Raw genomic sequence first — 21,770 nt, forward strand, 5'->3', positions numbered from 1 at the left:
GAGCAGCTGATAGTATATCCAAGAGAAGTGGTTGACCTTTAAATTGATACCAATTATATTGTCGCATGTACTCGGATGTGGGAGTTACACTTAAATATTTACAGGTGCTTACGTATTCAGATATTATTTAGTAACCCATTACCACACTAAAGGTCGGAAATAAGGTCTGATAGAAGGGCTGTGCTGAATATTTTTAATATTCGGAAAATATGTCAGTGTAAAGAAGAGATGCTGTTGACCTCTAATCGGGCAAAAGGGTGCATATATCACGAAATATTGCCCATGCTCGGAATAAACATCCGCAGAAAGTTGGAGTTCCGTGGTAGTTGTGTAGGGTATCGTATGGTCGGCCCCGTCCGACTAGACTGCTTCGCTCACAATTTTTTGTTCTTTTTTTAACTTACATAGTTGAAGTCCAAATATTAGGTTGGGGAAATAATCCATTTTTTGTGAAAGGTGAAAGCTTTAAAACAGATATGGCTGATTTATAGCTCCTGGGCGATGTTACGACTGCTAACATGCAGGTCAACATCGATCATTTCTCCGATTTTATCGACATTTTCGACGACCGGCCTACCTATGCGAGGTGTATCTTTAACATAAAAAAATTCTGAAAGGAATCTACGAAACCAAAATTGCACATTTCACAATTTTAGCCGCTTGATTTGCATTTTCACTTTGTCAAAGAAAATCTGTAAAGTGTACCGAATTTTCTCTTTGTTCAATTCCATTTTTAACACCCTGTAACTCACAATTGAATGTACCAAACAAAAACCAGTAAGGAAAGTAGTAAAGTCGGACTGGTCCGACTATGTTATACCCTTCACCATTTTGGGGATATTCTACATATGTACCCTAACAGACGAACTTAAATATGCGATCTTTGTCTATAAGTAAACCGACTAACATCAATTCCAACACATGCAACCTATTCTAAATTGTGTAAATAGATTTAAAGCACACGCACTGTTTAAAATGTATCTATCAGGCACCCATTGATTATTTGGTGCACAGTCAACATGAATAGGTCGAATTTATATATGGAAGCTAATCGGAACCGATTTCAAGGAAACTTGCTAGATATTAATTTTTATTATTTTCTGTACGTGTATGGGTCTGTATGGGCCTTTAGTGTACCATTTACTTAAAATCGGACGAAAATATATATAGAAAATACATGTAAATCTGAACCAATTTCAAGAAAACTTGACACACGAAAGGTTATAGTAACAGTACATTGTACTAAATTGTGTGACGATCGGCCAATCTTTGGGTGTTTAGTGCACAATTTAAATTAAATCGGTCTAAAATATATATTGAAGATATATCTAAATCTGATTTTCACAAAACTTAGCACGCATCATTCTGTACCTAATTCAGTAACCCATGCCAAAATTCGTGCAAATCGAAAGACATATAGGCACTTTGGAGCCCCATTTACCACAGATCGGACGAAATTATATATGGGAGCTATATATACACCTGGCTCGATTTTCTCGAAACTTAGCACACATCATTCTGGGCCTAATTCAGTACTCTATGCCAAATTTCGTGCAAATCGAAAGATATATAGGGACTTTGCTGCACCATTTACCTTACATCGAACGAAACTATATATGGGAGCTATATATAAATCTGACCCGATTTTCTTGAAACTTGGCACAAATCATTCAGGACTTAATTCAGTACTCTATGCCAAATTTGTTGCAAATCGAAAGATATATAGGGACTTTTACCTTAAATTTACCTTAAATAGGACGAAACTATATATGGGAGCTATATCTAAATCTGAACCGATTTTTCCCATTTTCAATAGGGTTCGTCCTTGGGCCAATTATGTGACCTGTGCCAAATTTCATCCAAATCGGATAATAAATGCGATCTGTACTTTGTTAACAAAAATACATGGATGGACGGACGGACAGACGGACATGCATAAATCGACTCAGAAAGTGATTCTAAGCATATTCTCAAAAGGAACCATGGGTCTATCTCGATTATTTTTGCCTGTTACAAACATATACACAAAGACATAATACCCTGTACCAAACTGTGGTGAAGGGTATAAATAGCAAAATATTTTTTTTATTGCAAAAATAATAGATTTATTTTCCCCTAACATAATATTTGAAGAACCTAAATACTAAATTACAGCTGAATTGATTGAAACACGTGCCCAAAAGCTTCAGTATGCAAAATATGAGAGAGTGACCTTATTTGGGGCCAACCACTACATATGGACCGATATATCTCATTGTCAATACCAATCCTAGGGGTTGTAGTAATTTATGTCCAAATTTTCAAAGCTATTTTTTAAATATTGATTTCAATAGAATTTTATTCTGATCAAAAATTCATATACTCTATGGGTTCTCTGACGATTATTTCGAGGAATCACAGATGCAATATACAGTTCAACTTATGGTAGAGAACTTTAAGATATGGGTATATGAAAAGTGCTCATTATTCGTACACTTAAAAACCACTTTCAGATTTCACAATATTTTAGATTTTATTTTCATCAATTGTTACATTGTTTTTAATTCCAAAACTGATAAATTTCAAATTTGTTTTCATTTCCACAGATTTTGAAAGCCGCCCTTTCATACATCACGCTCATCCAGTCAATTGAATAGTCTAATGACGATAATGATGTGGAAGATAATTATGGAATTTGTGATAATGACAAAGAAGATGGTAATGAAGTTGTGCATGGTTGTCATAATCATATGAAAGCTTTATTTTGGTATTTGAAAAAAAACAAACGCTTAAAAGCTTCAGTAATGTAGTACACCATTTATATAATAGATGTCGCTAGTGTATACTTATATGTAGTAAATCAAAAGAGAATAAATGCTTTATAAACGTTTAATGCGAAACGTATCACCATTACGTGCAAATATTATTTTCAATGATAATCAAATTGCCTATATGGAAGAGGGTATAATCAATGTGTCAATTAGTTACCAACACCTAGAAATATTTTTATTTGATTTTTTATTGATCAAAATAAAATGTTACGTCCATTTAACAATGTGCGTCTGTATGGATGTTGAGATGTTTACAAAACAATTTAATGTAATATTTATAAAAATTATAATATAAATATATATTGCTCCCTTCATAAACCTGTGATAATCTTGAATTTTATAACTTTTAAAGTATAGGATCAGATCATAATAATAATAAAAAAGAGAAATTCTTAAAATATATGTAATTAAACTTTTGCAATATTTATACCCTTCACCATAGTTTGTAACAGGCAATAATAATCGAGATAGACCCATGGTTCCTTTTGAGAATATGCATAGGATCACTTTCTGAGTCGATATATGCATGTCCGTCCCTCCATGTATTTTTGTTAACAAAGTACATGTCGCATTTATGATCCAATTTAGATGAAATTTGGCACAGGTCACTTAATTGGCCCAAGGACGAACCCTATTGAAATTGGGAAAAATCGATAAAGATTTAGATATAGCTCCCATATATATCTTCGTCCGATTTAAGGTAAATGGTGTACCACAGTCCCTATATACCTTTCGATTTGCACGAAACTTGGAACAGCGTAATGAATAAGGTCTAGAATGATGTGTGTTAAATTTCGTGAAAAATCGGTTCAGACTTAGATATAGCACCCATATATAGATTCGCCCGATTTTTGGTAAATGGTGCACCAAAGTCCCTCAAAATCTTTTGTGAAAATCGGTTCAGATTTAGCTCCCATATATAGGTTCGCCCGATTTTTGGTAAATCTTTCGATTTGCACGAATTTTGGCATATCGTACTGAATTTAGTCTAGAATGATGTTTGCTAAGTTTCGTGAAAATCGGTTCAGATTTAGATATAGCTCCCATATAAAGTTTCGGTCGATTTTAGGTAAATGGTGCACCAAAGTCCCTGCAAATGTATCGATGTACACGAATTTTGGCATAGCGTACTGAATTAAATCTAGAATGATGTGTGCAAAGTTTCGTGAAAATCGGTTCAGATTTACATACTCTTCTATATATATTTCCGTCCGATTTGAAGTAAATGGTGCACTAAAGATCCATAGCTAGGCCGATTGAAACAACGTACTGAAGTTAATATAAATTAATCTCTAATAAGTTTATTTGAAATCGGTTCAGATATAGATATAGCATAGCTTCCATATATAATTTCGACTTTAGGATACATATGCTGAATATATCATATAGTCGGCCCAGTCCTACTTTACTATTTTCCTTACTGGTTTTATATTTATTATTCACGAATCTTGATATAAACGTTTTTCCCCCATATGACACTACCTAACCATTCGGTGTTTTGAAAATTTTAGTCAAATTTACCAAGCGAATGTTTTGACAATTTAGCATTCCGGTTCATATTTTGACTTAGCCACTATATAAAGGTCCAGCATTGAGTTTTTCAAAAGGACGTAGTCTGGTCAAAATGTTGCTGACCAATATCTAGCTATTGGAGTTTCCGAATTAGTCGAAACTTTGCACATTTTAATATTGGTCCATTCCTTCTAATACCTTTTCCACAAAGAGACCATATTTTAATTATTATATGGAGCGAACGGAATACACCATTTGATCCGAACTTAGCACATGGAAATATATATATATATATATATATCAAGTCTGAAAAATGGGACCCATTACTTTACTCCTTCTGGTTTGTCTTTGTAAAATGCGGACCAATACTGATGATATATAGTAGCTAGATTTGCTATTCAATGGGAATTGAAAATACCAAGTTACAGTCAATTCTGTTGAAACATGTGCCCATAGTCTCTAAAATACCGAAAAGAAAAGAGAGACCAATATTGATAGTTTTTGGTAGGAAGTTGTGTCAGAAGGCTGTGTTAGCCAGTGAAAACCCAAAATACCAAATTCCACCCAATTCGGTGGAAAAACGTGTCAATACTCCCCCAAAATACCGAAAATAGGGAACTACCGTTATGAGGGCCTATCGTAAAATGTGGATCAACACTGATAGTTTTAGCTAGAAAGATGCATTACCAACTGAGAATCCAAAGATTCAAATTCCAGCCAATACAAATAAAAACGTGTCCGTACCCACTATGGGCCCATTTTTTTTGCCATATTAGAGCAGTGGGTTTATGAAATAAATAAATACCTCATATACCATGACGCTGATTACCATTCTACAAGAAAAATGTAGAGATTTAATAGGGTGGTAATTTTTTTAAGTTGAATTAATCAAATTATTTTTGAACACGTTTTGTATAGCTATGGCATCTAGTTAGTCTTGATTTAGATTAGGCGAGTTTACTTGCGGCAAGTCTTTGTTTGTAGGAGAGAGGGGCAAGGGGTATAGAAATGAAAAAAAATTGCTCGTACCGACAATTTTCTGGCAATCCGTTTTGTGTTTTTCGTATTTGTTGACATTTTATATATATTTAAATGTGAAAAAACAACAAATAAAAAAATATTTTGGAAACCGAATTGCCTTGTATAGACGCATGGAGCAAGTTCAAAAGAGAACGATAAAAATTGCCGCAAATAAACTCGCCTAATATAAATCAAGACTTATAAATTTGAAATAAAATTTTTAAAATCAAGTAAAATGACTCCAAAGTGGCGTATCAAATAAAAGAAAAACTAAATATTTAATTTTTCGGCAGTTTTTAAAATAAGAATAGAATGAAGTCGTATTTTTATGTATTACGGTCATAAAACTACGACATACTTTAATTATATGTGAATTATAGCCAATTTGGTCCAAGAATGTGCTCAAAATCCCTAAACTACCAAATAATGGGGGTCGAAGAGTTCACAAATAATGAGAATTCAAAATACTAAATTACAGACAATTTGGTTGAAAAACGCGGAGAATACCTAAAAAAAAAACAATATTAGGAGGGTACCTTTGTTTGGGGCTAACCCAAATAGTGGATCAAATTTGATCATTTTTGGTAAGAATATGTTCTACACAATGTGAACCCAAAAAAACCAAATTACAGCCAATTTGGTTGAAGACTAATACCTATAAGTTTTATCATCAGCATACTATGTTAGTAAAAGTCATTTTTTTAATTTTTAAAGGCAATTTTCAACGACTATTTTCATATTATCGACAATAACTCTTATGTTTATGAGTGGTCGCAGAAGGTCGCAAAATTTTGGACAGAGAGCATATCAATGCGTCGATTGGTGCTATAGCCATTAAAATATCGTCACTCACCAGGTTCTGAAAATCAAATTTGTCTGGAAAAAATTATATTTGTGGGTTTTATGTGCACAATTTTTTGTTATTATATTTAAATGACTGATAATTGTCACTTCCATTATAATCACCAGTCATTTCTGTTTAATTGACCGTAATTGCAATATTTTTCAAATATAAATTATATTCCCAAAAATGGGAAATTTTGACCTTGACCATTTGTAAACCGTGACCCACAATGCTATAACATTTTACTGGTGAAAAACACAAAGTCCCCAGATTTCAAATATATAACGTTTTATCTGATCTACCTGAAATTGATTTTTAGTCAAATTGGATTCCTGGCCCAAAGTCCAACCCTCTAAAATAACAACATTTGGGTGGCACCGATTACCGATGGCAATCATTCAAGTAGAAAAATTTGAAACACAATAACAAATTATAACAATTCAGTTCGAAAATATATAATAATTCATTTAAATATTGCAAGTTGTATCGTGAATTTTATTCTGATCAAAAATATATACATTACGGGTCTTTGGTGAATACTTCGAGATGTTGCAACCGGTATGACAAATTTAATATACACTCCACCTTATGGTGGGGGATATGAAAATGTGAATGGCATATCCGATTTGACCCACTGATTGCATATCGTATGTCTACCAAACATCTATTTCATACAGTTGTTAAGATATTTTTAAAGTTGGATATTCAAAGTCTTAGTTCGATTTGACCGGTCGAACATAATATAAAAATATACTACTTGTAGGGTGTGGAAAGTATCATGGTTGCATTCACTATGTTGTTATCAGTTTAAATTGAAAAATAAAAAAAAACTCAAACATAGGAATAATATATTTAAGAAAATACTCTACTCAAATATTTTATTTGTCTTTATAAAGAGATTCATAATTTTTACAAACTGATAATGTTATCAACTGCCAGCTAAAACATCCACACATACACACTGTCCCGTCAATCTGTGCATTGTGGGGAACACTTCCACATATGGAAGCACTTAGTCGCAGTTCACATTCCGTAGATTCCATTTCAGTGGTGGCGCTAAAGCTTTTGTTTACTCAAGATTCCTATGCAAACAACGCTAAAGTGGTGGTCCATCCACAACGCATTTTTGTTTAACTTTGTCGAAAGTATTATGGCAAAATTGAAAACAAAAAAGTACGAGAAATAGAACAACAAACAAGCGGGCAAGGAAGCAGGCAAGCAAATAAGCAAGCAATAGTGAAACCCTTTAAAGTTGTGCGTATATGTCCCATAAAACTACGTACATACATAAATCCGCAGTGTGCCCGGAGGCAGACCACAACGATAGTGGTGTTAACAAACTACACACGGCGACGAGAAACGACGAGCCAGATACTGAAAATGCTCCACACTCAACAACAAATAAATCAAAGTCAAATTTAGAGAAAGAAAAAGTTTTATTGGGCATCCATTTCGGGGCAACTTTTGTGAGGATTCCCTGTTCTACATGACTGACTAGCTTAAATAGAGGAATTTTGAATTTTTGTTTTAGTTTTGGAGTAAAGAGGACGCCTTTAGGCCAAGCTAAGCTGAGCCGTACTGCACCACCCACAACAACAATAACAAACATGTGTTGTTTATTTTCTCAGCTACTTTGTCAACAACATCAACAATGCCATCGAGCAAAGTTCGCATATCTTAACCGCCACCGTTCAGCTGTTGTTAAGCTCCAACTTTGTCTATTTTTTGTGGTGCTGTTGTTAAATTTAACCCAAGTATCGCTCCATGAAACTCAGAGTCGAAGTTATTTGTCGGAATTGCGTGTACAGGAATTGCATAACATCGCCATACGCTTGGAACATTCCGTGGATGCGGATAAAAGAGCCTGTGAAAGTTACTATGATTATGTGTGTGGCCGCAATCGTCCTTTGTTTTCCATAATGGGTGAGTAATCTGAAGTTAAAGTGTGTGTGAAGCGAATAAAATGCAGATGGAAATTTATATTTTAAATTTTGTAAAAGTCTTCGCATCAAATCCGTGTAGATGTTTTGGAATCGATTTTCACGTGTTCATTCGTATGTTAGTCTGGGGTGCTTGTCAACTTATCGATTTTGTTTAAAAAAATGCTGGAGAGTTAAATTAAAGTCGGTGTAAAAAAAATATATATTATAACTACCACGGACAGAATTAATTTCTAAAATTTTCCTATATTTCCTAAAACCGGAAACAGTTCGGACCAAATTCATATATGACAAGCTGATTTACTAATGTCCGTCTGTCTAGCTGGTGCACACGATCATTCTCGAATGGATTAACCTATTTCATATAATATTATATTTGTTTCAAACATAGATTAAGTTCGAAGATGAGACTTATCGGAGCCGATCTAGACATGTGTGTCCGTCCGTGGTCCATTATTATTTGTAATCACGATACAGACCACAGTTATGGACCAATCGTCACGGAATTTTGCATGTAGGACAGGTTCTGGTCAAAGTAGACCCTCACGAAATTTTACATGGGGAAGTGGACTTAGGTAAAGTGTACTCATGGTTTTTTTTTTTTGATTAAGATCGGTTTTTGTGAAAAAAAGAAATAGATCCGAGAAGTTGATATTGTATCGAAGAGGAGTGGATGACCTTTGACATTTAAATTGATGCCAATTATGTAGTTGTATGTACTCGGATGATTGAGTTTAATTAAATACTTACAGGTATCTGTGTGTTCAGATATTGTCTAGCATAAATATTTGCACACTAGAGGGCGGAAATGTAGCGCCGATGGCTAGAAAATTTTACATGAGATTCCGGTTATGATCAAGGACGACGCATATAATTTACGAATATGGTCAGTTGCTATTTCGTTGATGAAATGAACTGAAAACTTTATTTTTCTCTTATTCTCTAGTCGCTCTAGTGCCACAAATTTTCCATCGGGAAGGTAATCTGACCAATAAAAAAATGCATTGTATGGCGTTAATGTTCACCCTGGAAAAACATTAGTCAAATATACAGTGGTAAGAAAGAGGAACTGTTGACTTATAATCGGTCAAGAGGGCACAAATATTGCGGAATATTGCCCAGGCTCGGAAAATATATCCGCAGAATGTTAGTTTTTTCTGGTAGTTGTGTAGGACACCATATGGTCGGCCAGTCCGACTATACTCCGCTCAATGGTTTAAAAAATGTTATATATCCAATATTAAAATAAATAAATTCGTTAAGTTCGGCTGTTTTTTAACGAAAATTTAGAACCAAATTAATGACACTCTGGTAAGAAAACTGGGCTACGGACATTGACTTATCGAAGAAGTATACACCTATATTGACAAATTTCACAAGGAAAATACCGCCACTTCAGAGTACAGAAAATGCGTCAAGACCCTATATATATGGGGCAGATATCCTAACAGTTCGACATCGAAAATATTTGACAAACGTATTTTTCAAATTGCAGCCACTTCAAAATCTTAAAGGTACACAAATGTCACAAATCCTTTGTGTGAGGGTTCTGCCAAAAAATGGGCTTATGTAGGAAGTTTTCTGCATAAATATTAGGTTGGGTGAAAAAGGGATCATTTTGTCCATTATTTTTTCTTTGAAAATTTCGATAAAAACGGAAAAATGATCGACGTTGACCGGCATGTTAGCAACCGTAACATCGCCCAGGAGCTAAAAATCGACCATAAAACTGTTTTAAACCATTTACACAAAGCTGGATTCAAAAAGAAATCGATGTTTGGGTGCCACACCAATTAACAGAAGGAAAAACACGTAAGGAATGTAGTAAAGACGGGCGGGGCCGACTATATTATACCCTTCACCACTTTGTGTATATTCAACAGATGAATGCTAACAGACGTCGAATTCTGCAACCTATACTAAAGTTTTCATTTGTTCAGATAACAATATACAATTGCTTCTTACAATGGGACAAAATTATCTAAAATAGGGCGAAAATATATATAGAACCTCTATCCAAATCTGAACCGATTTCAAAACATTCCACATTTCAAAACTTTAGTTCGTTGTGCAAAATTTGTGTCAATTTTGTGTAAAATCGGATGAAAATATATATGTAGTAGCTATATCAAAATCTGAACCTATTTCAATGAGAATGGCAGAGGTTAGCATATATTAACTACAGTTTATTGTACAAAATTGTGTGGCAATCGGACAAACTTTGGGTCTTTAATGCACAATTTACATAAAATAGGAAGAAAAATATATAGGAGCTATATATAAATCTGAAACGATTTTCAGGAAACTTTACACACATCACTCCAAGCCAAAATATTCAACGACAGAGACATGGCCTTTGTTTTGAATAAAGCAGTCAGTAATGGAAATATAGCCGAAGTAAGGAACAAACATTTTGTTATATGCAGTTATATGAAATAGTGCCCCAAATCATATGAAAATTTGTAGGTCATCTTGGGAGCATAAAAAATGTATACAAACTAAATTTCACTGCAATAGCTTTATAAACAAAAAAGTCGGGACAAATCGGCCAGATCGGCTATATGGCAGCTATATGAAATAGTGCCCCAAATCATATGAAAATTGATAGGTCATCTTGGGAGCATAAAAAATGTATACAACCGGACGAACAGACGGATATGCATAAATCGAGTCAGAAAGTGATTCTATGCATATTCTCAAAAGGAACCATGGGTCTATCTCGATTATTTTTGCCTTTTACAAAAATATGCACAAAGACATAATACCCTGTACCACAGTGTGGTGAAGGGTATAAAAATGGATGGATCGAATTTCCATTTGCGAAGCCTTGGCCAAACGGAATGAGATTGGCCCATTTCTTAAACGAATGGTAAAGGAATGGGGAAGGGTCACATACGATAACCCTGTGCGAAAAAGATTGTGGTCAAGGGGCGGTGAAGCATTTCAAATGGTGGCCTGGAAGGGGATTATTTATAATGTGTTGCTTACATATGGCCAAACGCTAAATTCTGATCTCTACTGTCAACAACTGGACCGTTTGCCGCCAACAGGAGAGGTGTCGGGTTCAATCAGGATAACGATATGCCACGCACATCTACAGTGACTCGCCAGAAACTTCGGGAGCTTGGTTGCAAAGTTTTAATGCATCCGCCATACAGTCCGGACTTGGCACCAAGCGATTATCATATTTTCTTGCATTGCAAAATTTCTTTAATGATAAAAAGTTGGTATCTAGGGAGGATTGTAATTATCGACTACTAGAGTTTTTTGCAAATAGAGAGAAGATTTCTATTTGGCACAAATCCAAAATCCCACAATGCAAAATTACAGGTACTTTAGTAGTAAGATGTGGGTAAAACCCACAAAATACCGAAAATGCGGAGGTAACAGTATATCGGAACTATATCATAACGTAGACCGGTATAAATAGTGTTTATGTTAAAGATTTAAGTCCCTGCGATAGTCAAAAATACCATATTTTAGTCTATTCGGTTGAAAAACGTGCCACAAATCCCCGAAATACCGAATAGTTGGGGGTACCGATATGTGGGGGCTACCCCAAAGCAAGATCCATACAATTTCTTATCCAAATATCAGATTGGAGCGAATTTAATTGAAAATCGTACCCAAACTCCCGAAAATACCTAACAATGGTGGTTTCTGTTATATGGGGGCTATCCTAAAAAGGGGTCCAATATAAATAATTTTGGTAGGAAAATTTGCGACCAAATTTGGGTACAAAGTGTGACCAAACTACACAAAATGCCGAATAATGGGATGTAACGCTCTTTAGGGGCTAGCCCGAATCATGAACCAATATTAATATTTTTGGTAGGGAGATTTTCTACCCAATGAGAATCCAAAATATCAGATTGGAGTTAATTCGGTTATAAATCGAGCCCAAACTCCCCAAAAACCAAATTAATATGTACTTTATATGGATACTGGGTACTGGCTACAACTGGGTACTGTTATATGGAGGCTAAAAAGTGAAACAAGTGATAGTTTCCGGTAGCAAGAGAACTGAAAATACCAAATTACAACCAATTCGGTTGAAATAACGTGAAAAAATCCCCAAAATAACGAATAGTTAGGGGTACCGTTATATGGGGACAACCTTAAAACGTGGACATATATATACTCTATTCAATCCCAATGTATGTGCAAAATGCCAAAGATTTATTTTCCATATTGAGAGCTCTATAGTGATTTCAACCGACAGACGGACATGGCTTTATCAACATAGAATTTTAGTCTGATCTGGAGTCTCAGGTGAATATTTCGAGGTGTTGCAAACGGTATGACACATTTAATAAACACTCCACCTTGTGGAGATGGTTATAACAAGTGTTCCATCTTGACATTAGAGAGTAATCCCGTAGGCCATTACGTCTTTGAAGCCTCACTTAAAATAAATTTGTTTTATATACTAACAAAATATTCGTTTTTTCCATATTCTCTTTTAGGTCACCTTCCTGATAGCAATGAGCTCATACACCTGCTAACCGAACTTCAAGAGGATCCCGAACAATTTGAAGCCAAACAAAAGCTAATGGATTTCTTTATATCGTGCAACTCTATGAAGTCGCTAGATGATTGCTATCGTGAATCTTTTGAATATTTCAAGCCGCTTTTCGGTTACTTAATAAGTAAAAATTATCTCGATAATTCACCCGAAGAACTTGAAACGTTCCTTAATATACTTGACCGATTCATAAGGGTAGCTGAACAGAATAAACGTTTCCGTCAGGAGCCCACCTTGTTGAAACTGGCAACATTAAAAACCAGTTTTCGTTATCCCCAAACCTATTTTCGTTCGGTAAAATTAAACAAGGAATATGAAACATTGAAAATATATCGTGAAAGTTATCTGCATAATATTAAAAATCTGGAAGTGTTTCGTAGGCGTAATTCAACCTATACACAAGGTACCAACCGCATTGTGCTCGATTGGACGTTGTATCTGTACCAGAGTCGCCACAAACCAATTTCATATTATTATCCCACCTTTAATGCTCATTTGTGGATGTCCGTGTATAATCGATCAGAGGTGCGTGAATATGAACCGAAGAGATTTGCCGAAATTGGTGAATGCCTCAAATTGCCCCAGTTCGTAAATGCTCTGGAAGAAGCACGCATCCTAACCATAGTCTATTTGAAAAGTTTCAACAGCGCCTGGAAAGATTATATGGATTGGATTTCTTCATCTCCCCAAAACGAATACATCACGGACCAAGAAAATCAAATTCTCGCCCAATATCAACTGAACAATGAGAAATTATTTTTTACTTTGTACGCGCAAAACTTTTGTGAATTTGGCCGAGACTTGGCGGAACATGTATTCTTTGTTGGTTTAAAACATAGTTTAAATTTTACCCGAGCATATTCATGTGGCCATAGTGTTGATAGAAGTTATGATTGTTTGTAATGAATTATTGGAGATATATAAAAATCAATTGAATAAAGTGTAAATAAGTTAATTATTATACAAGACACGATTTTACTATAACGATTGTCGTTTAATAAATAATCGAGTCGATATACCTATGTATGCCCATCGATACATCAGTCCATTATAATTTTTATTCGAACACAACTAGACTTAATATAGAATCTAATGTGCGATAAAAAAATAATGATCGTTATTTTAAAATTTTGTGAGTTACGTATGTTAGATTTTCGAATCCTTCCCTCTGTTATGAACACACGTTCAATTTTGATTCGATTTGGCAACTCCTTCATATAGAAACAGGTTTTCAAAAAAGACGCATCCGCATATTTTACATTGGACAAATTAGATATTCATTAAACATTTTTGCCCCTGACCGATTTGGCTCGCATAGGGTGTTAAGTGTTCCTACAAACATGGTCAACATTGGTTAACTTTTATAAATCTATAAATCTAGATCCCAAACTTCGGTATTTTGGAGATCGTGGACACGACCTTCAATCATGCAATAAAGACATATTCACTCGTCAATAGCAGGCAACAAGACGGTTATCATATAACCATAACGCTCCGTTCTATCGCCTTTTTCGAAGAAGTGACGTCCGAGGACGCACCTTTGGGCCAACACACGCACCAATCAGTGACATTTTCTGTTTATTAACATACCCACTGAGTGAGGTGTGGGATTCATCGCTATAGAAAATTGTGTTGCAGTCTCTTTACATTTCTTCATATTTTTGCCAATTGCTTGCGTAGTTGGACGATTATTTACCAAAACCTCTTCTTAAAGAGCGATATGTGGCTGTGGCAGAATGACAATTTTTGTAGTAGGTTTTGATAGGTTGTGAGATAATTAAGCTATCCATTGTTGTCAATATCAGTCTTTTAACTGAAAGAAAAATATGATTTAGCAAAATAGTCAAAATGTCGATTTGCAGTCCGAAACTACAACACCTTCAAAATATCGTAATGGTGCCGGCCGTTATATGGAGTCTCTGTCAAAACATAAAAACTTTCTGAAATTATGTTTATCACCCTCCAGGAACCCAAAATGACAAATTAAAATCCCTAGTGTTGAAAAATACAAGGAGAGAGAGAGAGATAAATATATCTGCAGAGAAATTTATCATCCTTCGAAACCGCGGAATTTCAAATACTTTTGTTTCGTTTAAAAATACGGATAATGCTTTAAAACTTCTGAGAAGTGTATATATGGACATATGCATTCTAAAGCGGAGTACACTAAATTAGAGGTACTTCTGTTGGAAAACCCTTAACAATACTGAAAATGTTCGAACATTTTGTGCAAATATTTTCTTCACTCTCCGAGAACCCAAAATCAAAATACAACCACTACAATTTGGCTAGCCAATTTCAGTGCAATTTCATTTGGAATATACTTCCATTCCCCTCAGATGTAAATTAGTAGAGACATATTGGTACAGTTCCACCCGTTTTCCCGATTGACACATATTACCATCGGTATTATGGCCGGTACTTCGTGTTGGTCACTGCATTTATTAACATTTTTGATCACAATGGCATTTTCTCACGCTTTTAGACGTGTGTCTTGGATCACCATCCTTCTCAAAATTACATCTACAGGATAGGCATTCTTATCTGCAAATCAATCAAAATACTTCTTTCATATTTGGATTGTCATTTATTTTTGCGTGCAAGGTCCCATAAGTTAAAGCCAGCCCTTTCCTCATGGTTTGATGGAAATAGATTGTGATATAGACAACAAGGGTTAATATTCAAATATATCTTCCATTTATAATATTTCGGGTTTCATGCCAAGACCAATAATTCCACGGCTGGCCAATCAACAGGATATTTGGGAAATGGGTTCATAATACAAAAACAAAAATACAATAATAACCCATTAAAGGAAGATCAAACATAAACAAATTCATTGTTGAAAAATGTATATTAAATAAAGCTAGTGTGTAGTTTGTAGCACGTAGTCTGTAAGATTAGACTTTATAAAAATAGTCCTTTATTTTTCTCTGGACTAGAGATTTCTCCAGTTGCCTATATAAAGTATTCTCTATATTAATAATATTTGAATCGTCTGCAGCAATATATTGTTTAAGAGTAAATAATGCATTAATTGCTTCTTCTTTTGTTGGCTTTGCAGTTGCTTCAGTAATATTTTCATTTTTCTCATCTTCAGAATCACTATCTGGTATTTCATTAATTATTTCATCGTCCATGATGCCGAAACAATATCTATTTTCAAATTCATTGACTGAATCTTGAAATGCAGTATACTCGTCTTCCAAGATTTCCTGGACCCCTATGTCGCTCGAAAGGTTCTCTTTGCTAATTCTAGTCTTCTTAAGCAGTTTATTATGGTTCCTGGCGTTACAATCATGACCATGACCTCTTTTTATACCCTTCATCACACTGTGGTACGGGGTATTATCTCTTTGTGCACATGTTTGTAACAGGCAAAAGAAAACGAGATATACACATGGTTTCTTTTGAGAATATACAATATACAACCCTATTGAAATTGAGAAAAATCGGTTCAGATTTAGATATAGCTCCCATATACATTTTCGTACGATTTAAGGTAAATGGTACACCAAAGTCCCTAAATATCTTTCGATGTGCATGAAATTTTGGCACAGCGTACTGAATTGAGACCAGAATGATGTTTGATATAGCTGCCACACATATTTTCGTCCGATTTTAGGTAAATGGCGTACAAAATTGCCTAAATATCTTTGGATTTGCACGAAATTTGGCACAGCGTACTGAATTGAGCCTAGAATAATATTTGCCAACTTTCGCGAAAATCGGTTCAGATTTAGATATAGCTCCCAACTATATATATTCGCCCGATTTAAGGTAAATGATGCACCAAAGTCCCTATGAATCTTCCGATTTGCACGAAATTTGGCACAGCGTACTGAATTAAGTCTAAAACGTTGTGTGTTAAATTTAAATAAAAATCGGTTCAGATTTAGATATAACTCCCATATACATTTTCGTCGGATTTAATGTAAATGGTGCACCAAAGCCCCTATGTATCTTTTGATTTACACGAAATTTGAAACAGCGTACTAAATTAAGTCTAGAATGACTTGAACTAAGTTTCATGAAAATCGGTTCAGATTTAGATATAGCTCCCATATATAGTTTCGCCCGATTTTATGTAAATGATGCACAAACGTCCCTAAAAATCTAGAATGATGTGTGTTAAGTTTCGCGAAAATCGGTTAAGATTTAGATATATATAGTTTCGCCCGACTTTAGGTAAATGGAGCACCAACGTCCCTGAAAATCATTTGATTTGCCCGAAATTTGGCATAGCGTACTGAATTGAGTCAGAAAATTTGCACAGCGTACTTAAGATAGTTTAGCCAAACGTGTGTTAAGTTTTATTGAATCCGTCCAGTTTTAGATATAACCCCCATATGGTTTCGTCCGATTTTAAGTAGGACTTAGGAACAAAACGTGCATAAATTAGTCTAACCTAAACTGTGACAAGTATCGTTGCAATCAATTCATATTTGTATATAGCTTTCATATTTATTTTCATCCGATTTTATGTAAATGGTGTACCACACTCTTCATGTTTTTTTTTTATAATAGAATGACGTATGTGTGTGTGGAAGTACAGATGTAGCCCATATATATTTCGGATGGATGCATCTTTTATATATATCCATAGTGGTGAAGGGTCCGACTTTACTACTTTCCTTACTGGTTTTTTATTTTTTTTAACTCATTTTTGTCTTCACCACAGAATCAAAACAACAGACTAAAGAAAGATCGAGAAAGAAGTAGCAAACTATGCAGTATGAACATGTTCGTACTACCGAAATTGTCGTTAAAAAGTTCGTTCAAACCGAGTAAGAACATCAAGTCACCACATATAATGTAGGTATGCTCTCGAACTTCTTCCATCATTCATACACATTTTATATGCAGAATGTTCTTTGTTTACGAATTAAGGTGATGTCAATGTTTTTACATAAAATGATTGTAGGAGCGATTTAAGATTTGTTGTTTCAAAATATTGTTCTTATAGGAGTGTTTTTCTTATAAGAGAAATTTTTATATAAAAGCATTTTTTGTGCAGGGTGCATAAAAAGACTTGGTGTTCTTGAGAAAGTTTCTTATGTCCGGATTTTCTTATTAAAGATGTTCTTATATCCCTGTTCTACTGTATTTAGTTTATTTTTTATTAAATATTAAGTATTTTTTTAAATATTACATTCTATACTTCATCCAAAAATCTAAAAATTTTATTGTTATAATCAGTCCATTTTTTTACTTCATCTACACTAAATTTGTCTCCTCGTCTTTTTGCACTTTTGCACATTTCAGTTCTCGCAATTTCAATAGCTTAACAAAGTAATCCTCAGCTTGTTTGTTATTATACAAACGAGCTAAATCTGTGCAAGTTAAATTACGCATATCACGGTTGTCCATATCGGCACCAAATTGGATGATCAACTTTAAAATGGTCAAATCCGAATCCATAACAACTGAAAATAAACACAAGAAGACATCATAAAACTTTAATCATCATAACGTGAAATCAAACGATGCACCTGTGCATGGGTGTGTGAGAGAATGAATGACCAGCGACCAGTTTGGCCTTCACTCTACGGATTTTGATCTCTATCTGTTTTTAATTAAAATTTCCGAAGTTTTATGCTAGTGTATTGTCTGAGGGGTAGCTATTGTCATATGTATGAGCATATGTGTGTGTGTTTACTTACCAGCTCGCATTAACAGTGTCCAGCCGCAGGCATCCTTGGACTCCACATTGGCACCGTTTTCAAGTGCAAATTTTAAAATCTCACCTTGATTTGCATCGACAGCCAAATGGCAGGGAGTTAAGCCGTACATATCTCTGGCTTCCATATCGGCTTTTTTGTTTAACAGCATACGAGCCACCGCTACACGGCCATAGTAGAATGCTTGCTGCAGTGTCCATGGCAGAAATGAGATGGGTGGAAATTCATGGCAGAGCAAATATGGGGAAAGGGCAAAAATTAAAAACGGAAATTTGTTGTATCGATATGATGCACAAAACTTTCCTAACTGAAACACGCTGTATAAATGCGTGGTAATTGTTTTGAAAATACCTTTTCAAGGAAGGATGCCGAAGAAAAAACTTTTAAATTAATCATAAGCTAATATTCAAATGAAATTGGATACTTTTAGTTTATAAATACAGAATCGATAATATCTGAAAAAATACAGAATATGTATCTACATCTATTGTGGGGATATTAAAATCGTATAATCAAGATATGAATGTCAAATTTGTAAAAAGTTTAAAAATAGAACTTTAACGCTATCCGTCCCAACATTATCGGATTATCATCTAGATGAGTGCAACACACCTAACTAAATTTGCAGCTGCTTAAATATTTCCAGTCTCACTCACTCAGTGTCCGTTGACTTACTCACATGTAATGGGGTCCGGTTATTATTTGGATTTCCGACATGGACACTAGCTCCGGCCGAAAGTAAAGCATCCACAACACACATGTCGCCAAATGCAATTGCATTCGCTAAAGGCAAATAACCGTTCGGTCCAGGATATTCAATTAGAGATGGACGGCGACGTAAGATCCGTTTAACCAAAAAGTGGTGGTCCTTTTTAATGGCTCGAAACAGAGATATTGATGTCGGTTCGGTGGCCAGTGTACAACCCTAAACAAATGTATTAAAAAAATAAAATATATTATCTGATCATGTTTGGATTAAATTGTATACTCAATTAGATTAATATTATATTTAAAAGTTTTTAAAAAATACTAAAATATCATTCGTTTTAATATTCTATTTTCTTTCTTTTGGTACCCTCCAATATCCGGTTTTATAACAGTACACTATGGGCCAGGAATCCAATTTTTGGCAAAAAGTCCATTGAGGTAGTAAACGTTACATATTTCAAATCTGAGCTGTACATCAGTAAAATTGTATAACATTTTGGTTCGCGGTTTACAAATGACATGAGGTCAAATTCAAAATTTCATATTTGTGTGACTATAATTTTAACCGTCATAATGACGGTTAATACAAGAGAAGGGTCTGGTGATTATAATGAATGTGGAAATTATCAGTAATTTAATGATTATAATAAAAATTTTGCACATATAACTCATAAATATATTTAAAAAAATTGAGTTTCAGAATCTAGTAAAAAATTTTTGGCGATAATATTAATATAGTCGCTGAAATATGCCTTTAAACATTTTATAAAAAAATTAGGTTTACTAACATAGTATGGAGATGATAAAAATGAAAGATATTAGCCCCACCTTCAACAAATTGGCTCTACTTTGGTATTTTGAGTTCGCATTGTGTAGCACATATTCTTTCCAAAAAATATCAATTTTGCTCCACCATTTGAGTAAGTTTGGTGCAACATTTACCAAAAAAAATCGGTATAGGGGAGCTATATCCAAATCTGAACCGATTTTCACAAAACTTCGTAGGCATAAATGTGGACCTCTTTTAATACGCTCTGCAAATTTTTGTCTCAATCGAAATAAATATTGAAAGTTTGGTGCACAATTTACAAAAATCTGTCGAAACTATATATGACAGATATATCTAAATCTGAACCGGTTTTAAACTTCATAAATATCAAACAGGACCTAATTCAGTAGGCTGTGTAAGATTTTGTGTCAATCGGACAAATATTGGGAGTTTGGTGCACCACTTACATATAATTGGATAAACTATATATAGGAGAAATATATGTGAAACTGAACCGATTTCATCAAAATTTCACGCACATCAAACTGGACCTAATTTAGTACGCTGTGCAAAATGTTGTCTCTATCGGAAAAATATTGGAATTCTGGTAAACCATTTATAGCATTTCCACATTAAATGAAACCTTTTACAAATTAAATGAACCCTTTTCCAAATTAAATGAAACCTTTTCCAATTGAAATGAAACCTTTTACAAATAGAATGAAACCTTTTCCAATTGAAATGAAACCTTTTACAAATAGAATGAAACTTTTTCCAAATTGAATGAAACCTTTATTCTTATCTAAGGAAATATAATATTTGCAGTAATTTTAAACCAATATTTGAAAATTAAATCAAAGAATAAAAACAAATATAGTTGTATGGCTATGTAATTAACATAAATATTCTTTAATTCGGTGTGATTTCATTTAATATCTTTACTACATAAAACTAAATAAATAGTAATACAAACTGGGGTATTTCTTGACATTTTAATAAATAAATATTTAAGAACAAGAATTGAATTCCCGGTACTAAATGCGAAATACATATTTGACTTAATAAATTGTTGATGATAAGGTAACTGCTTATCTTAATGAAGGAGTTCCCGACTTGCAGCTTGTGGGATTTTCAAAACCATGTCCATAACGTAATTAGAACAATCTTGCCGAGTAAGCTTTAGAATACTTCGCTCGATTACACCAACAATGTTGTGTTCCATTGAAACGTCACACAGCTCAGCTCTTGCACATAATTTTATTTTTGAAAATGCATTTTCGATTGGATTTAGCATTGGAGAATAAGGCGGTAAGAATTTAAGGTTGCATCTTTTGGATTCGATCAAATTTTTTATGTCATGTCGCTTGTGTATTTGAGCGTTATTTTCCAACTCTGGATTGATTTTCTCAAAAAAAATTTCTATAAATAATTTAGATCTATCTGCATTGACACTGGAATTAGAAACGATTGTGTGATGTACAACTCCCGCGTTGTTTATTGCTGCAATTATAGTGACATTACGACCTCTGACCGTAGGCAACACAATGTGTGCTCTTGTTCCTTGTCTTGAACGGGCTTGGGTTCTTCGTATGTGAAGATTAAATCCACACTCATCAATGAATATTAATTTTTCTCCTTGTTGGGGTATCCATTTTGTAAAGTCTTGAGCATATTTTTGTCTCAAGCCTAATGTTCTGGAGTCATTCATTCGTTCTATTTCAATAGAGGCCATCTTAAACGTAATTTTTAATTTCCGTAATCCATATTCTATGCAGCTTGTGGAAATATTTATTTCATTTTCTCTCAACAGTTTAGTTTTTATGGCTTTGAGGGTAATTCCAGGTTGACTTTCTATATAGAACTCGATCAGACTTAAAACTTGTGTTGTCAACAACTGGTCTATTTCCTCCCACGCTTATTTTCCTTCAATGTTCCAAAATTTTGTTTGTATCTTCTTATAA

At 34.3% G+C, this 21,770-nt stretch overlaps 2 protein-coding genes across 2 annotated transcripts; one reads left to right on the plus strand and one right to left on the minus strand.

Moving 5' to 3' along the window:
• The first annotated feature begins 7,793 nt into the window (after window positions 1-7,793).
• Window positions 7,794-13,554, plus strand: LOC133321663 (uncharacterized). The gene is made up of 2 exons (XM_061530746.1): window positions 7,794-8,109; window positions 12,593-13,554. Exons 1-2 carry the CDS (start codon window positions 7,794-7,796, stop codon window positions 13,552-13,554), a joined length of 1,278 nt encoding a protein of 425 aa, XP_061386730.1.
• A 4,314-nt stretch (window positions 13,555-17,868) lies between these two features.
• LOC133321664 (fibronectin type 3 and ankyrin repeat domains 1 protein-like) lies at window positions 17,869-19,257 on the minus strand (the record flags this gene model as incomplete). Its single annotated transcript, XM_061530747.1, has 3 exons — window positions 17,869-18,077; window positions 18,315-18,519; window positions 19,012-19,257. Coding segments are annotated over 3 exons (660 nt in total), but the record flags the coding sequence as incomplete, so codon positions are not given.
• Between the last annotated feature and the right edge of the window lie 2,513 nt (window positions 19,258-21,770).

This window comes from Musca vetustissima, unplaced genomic scaffold (assembly GCF_032173495.1).
Source record: "Musca vetustissima isolate MV318-11 ecotype Yass unplaced genomic scaffold, APGP_CSIRO_Mvet_v1 utg71941, whole genome shotgun sequence".
Lineage (NCBI taxonomy): Eukaryota > Metazoa > Arthropoda > Insecta > Diptera > Muscidae > Musca > Musca vetustissima.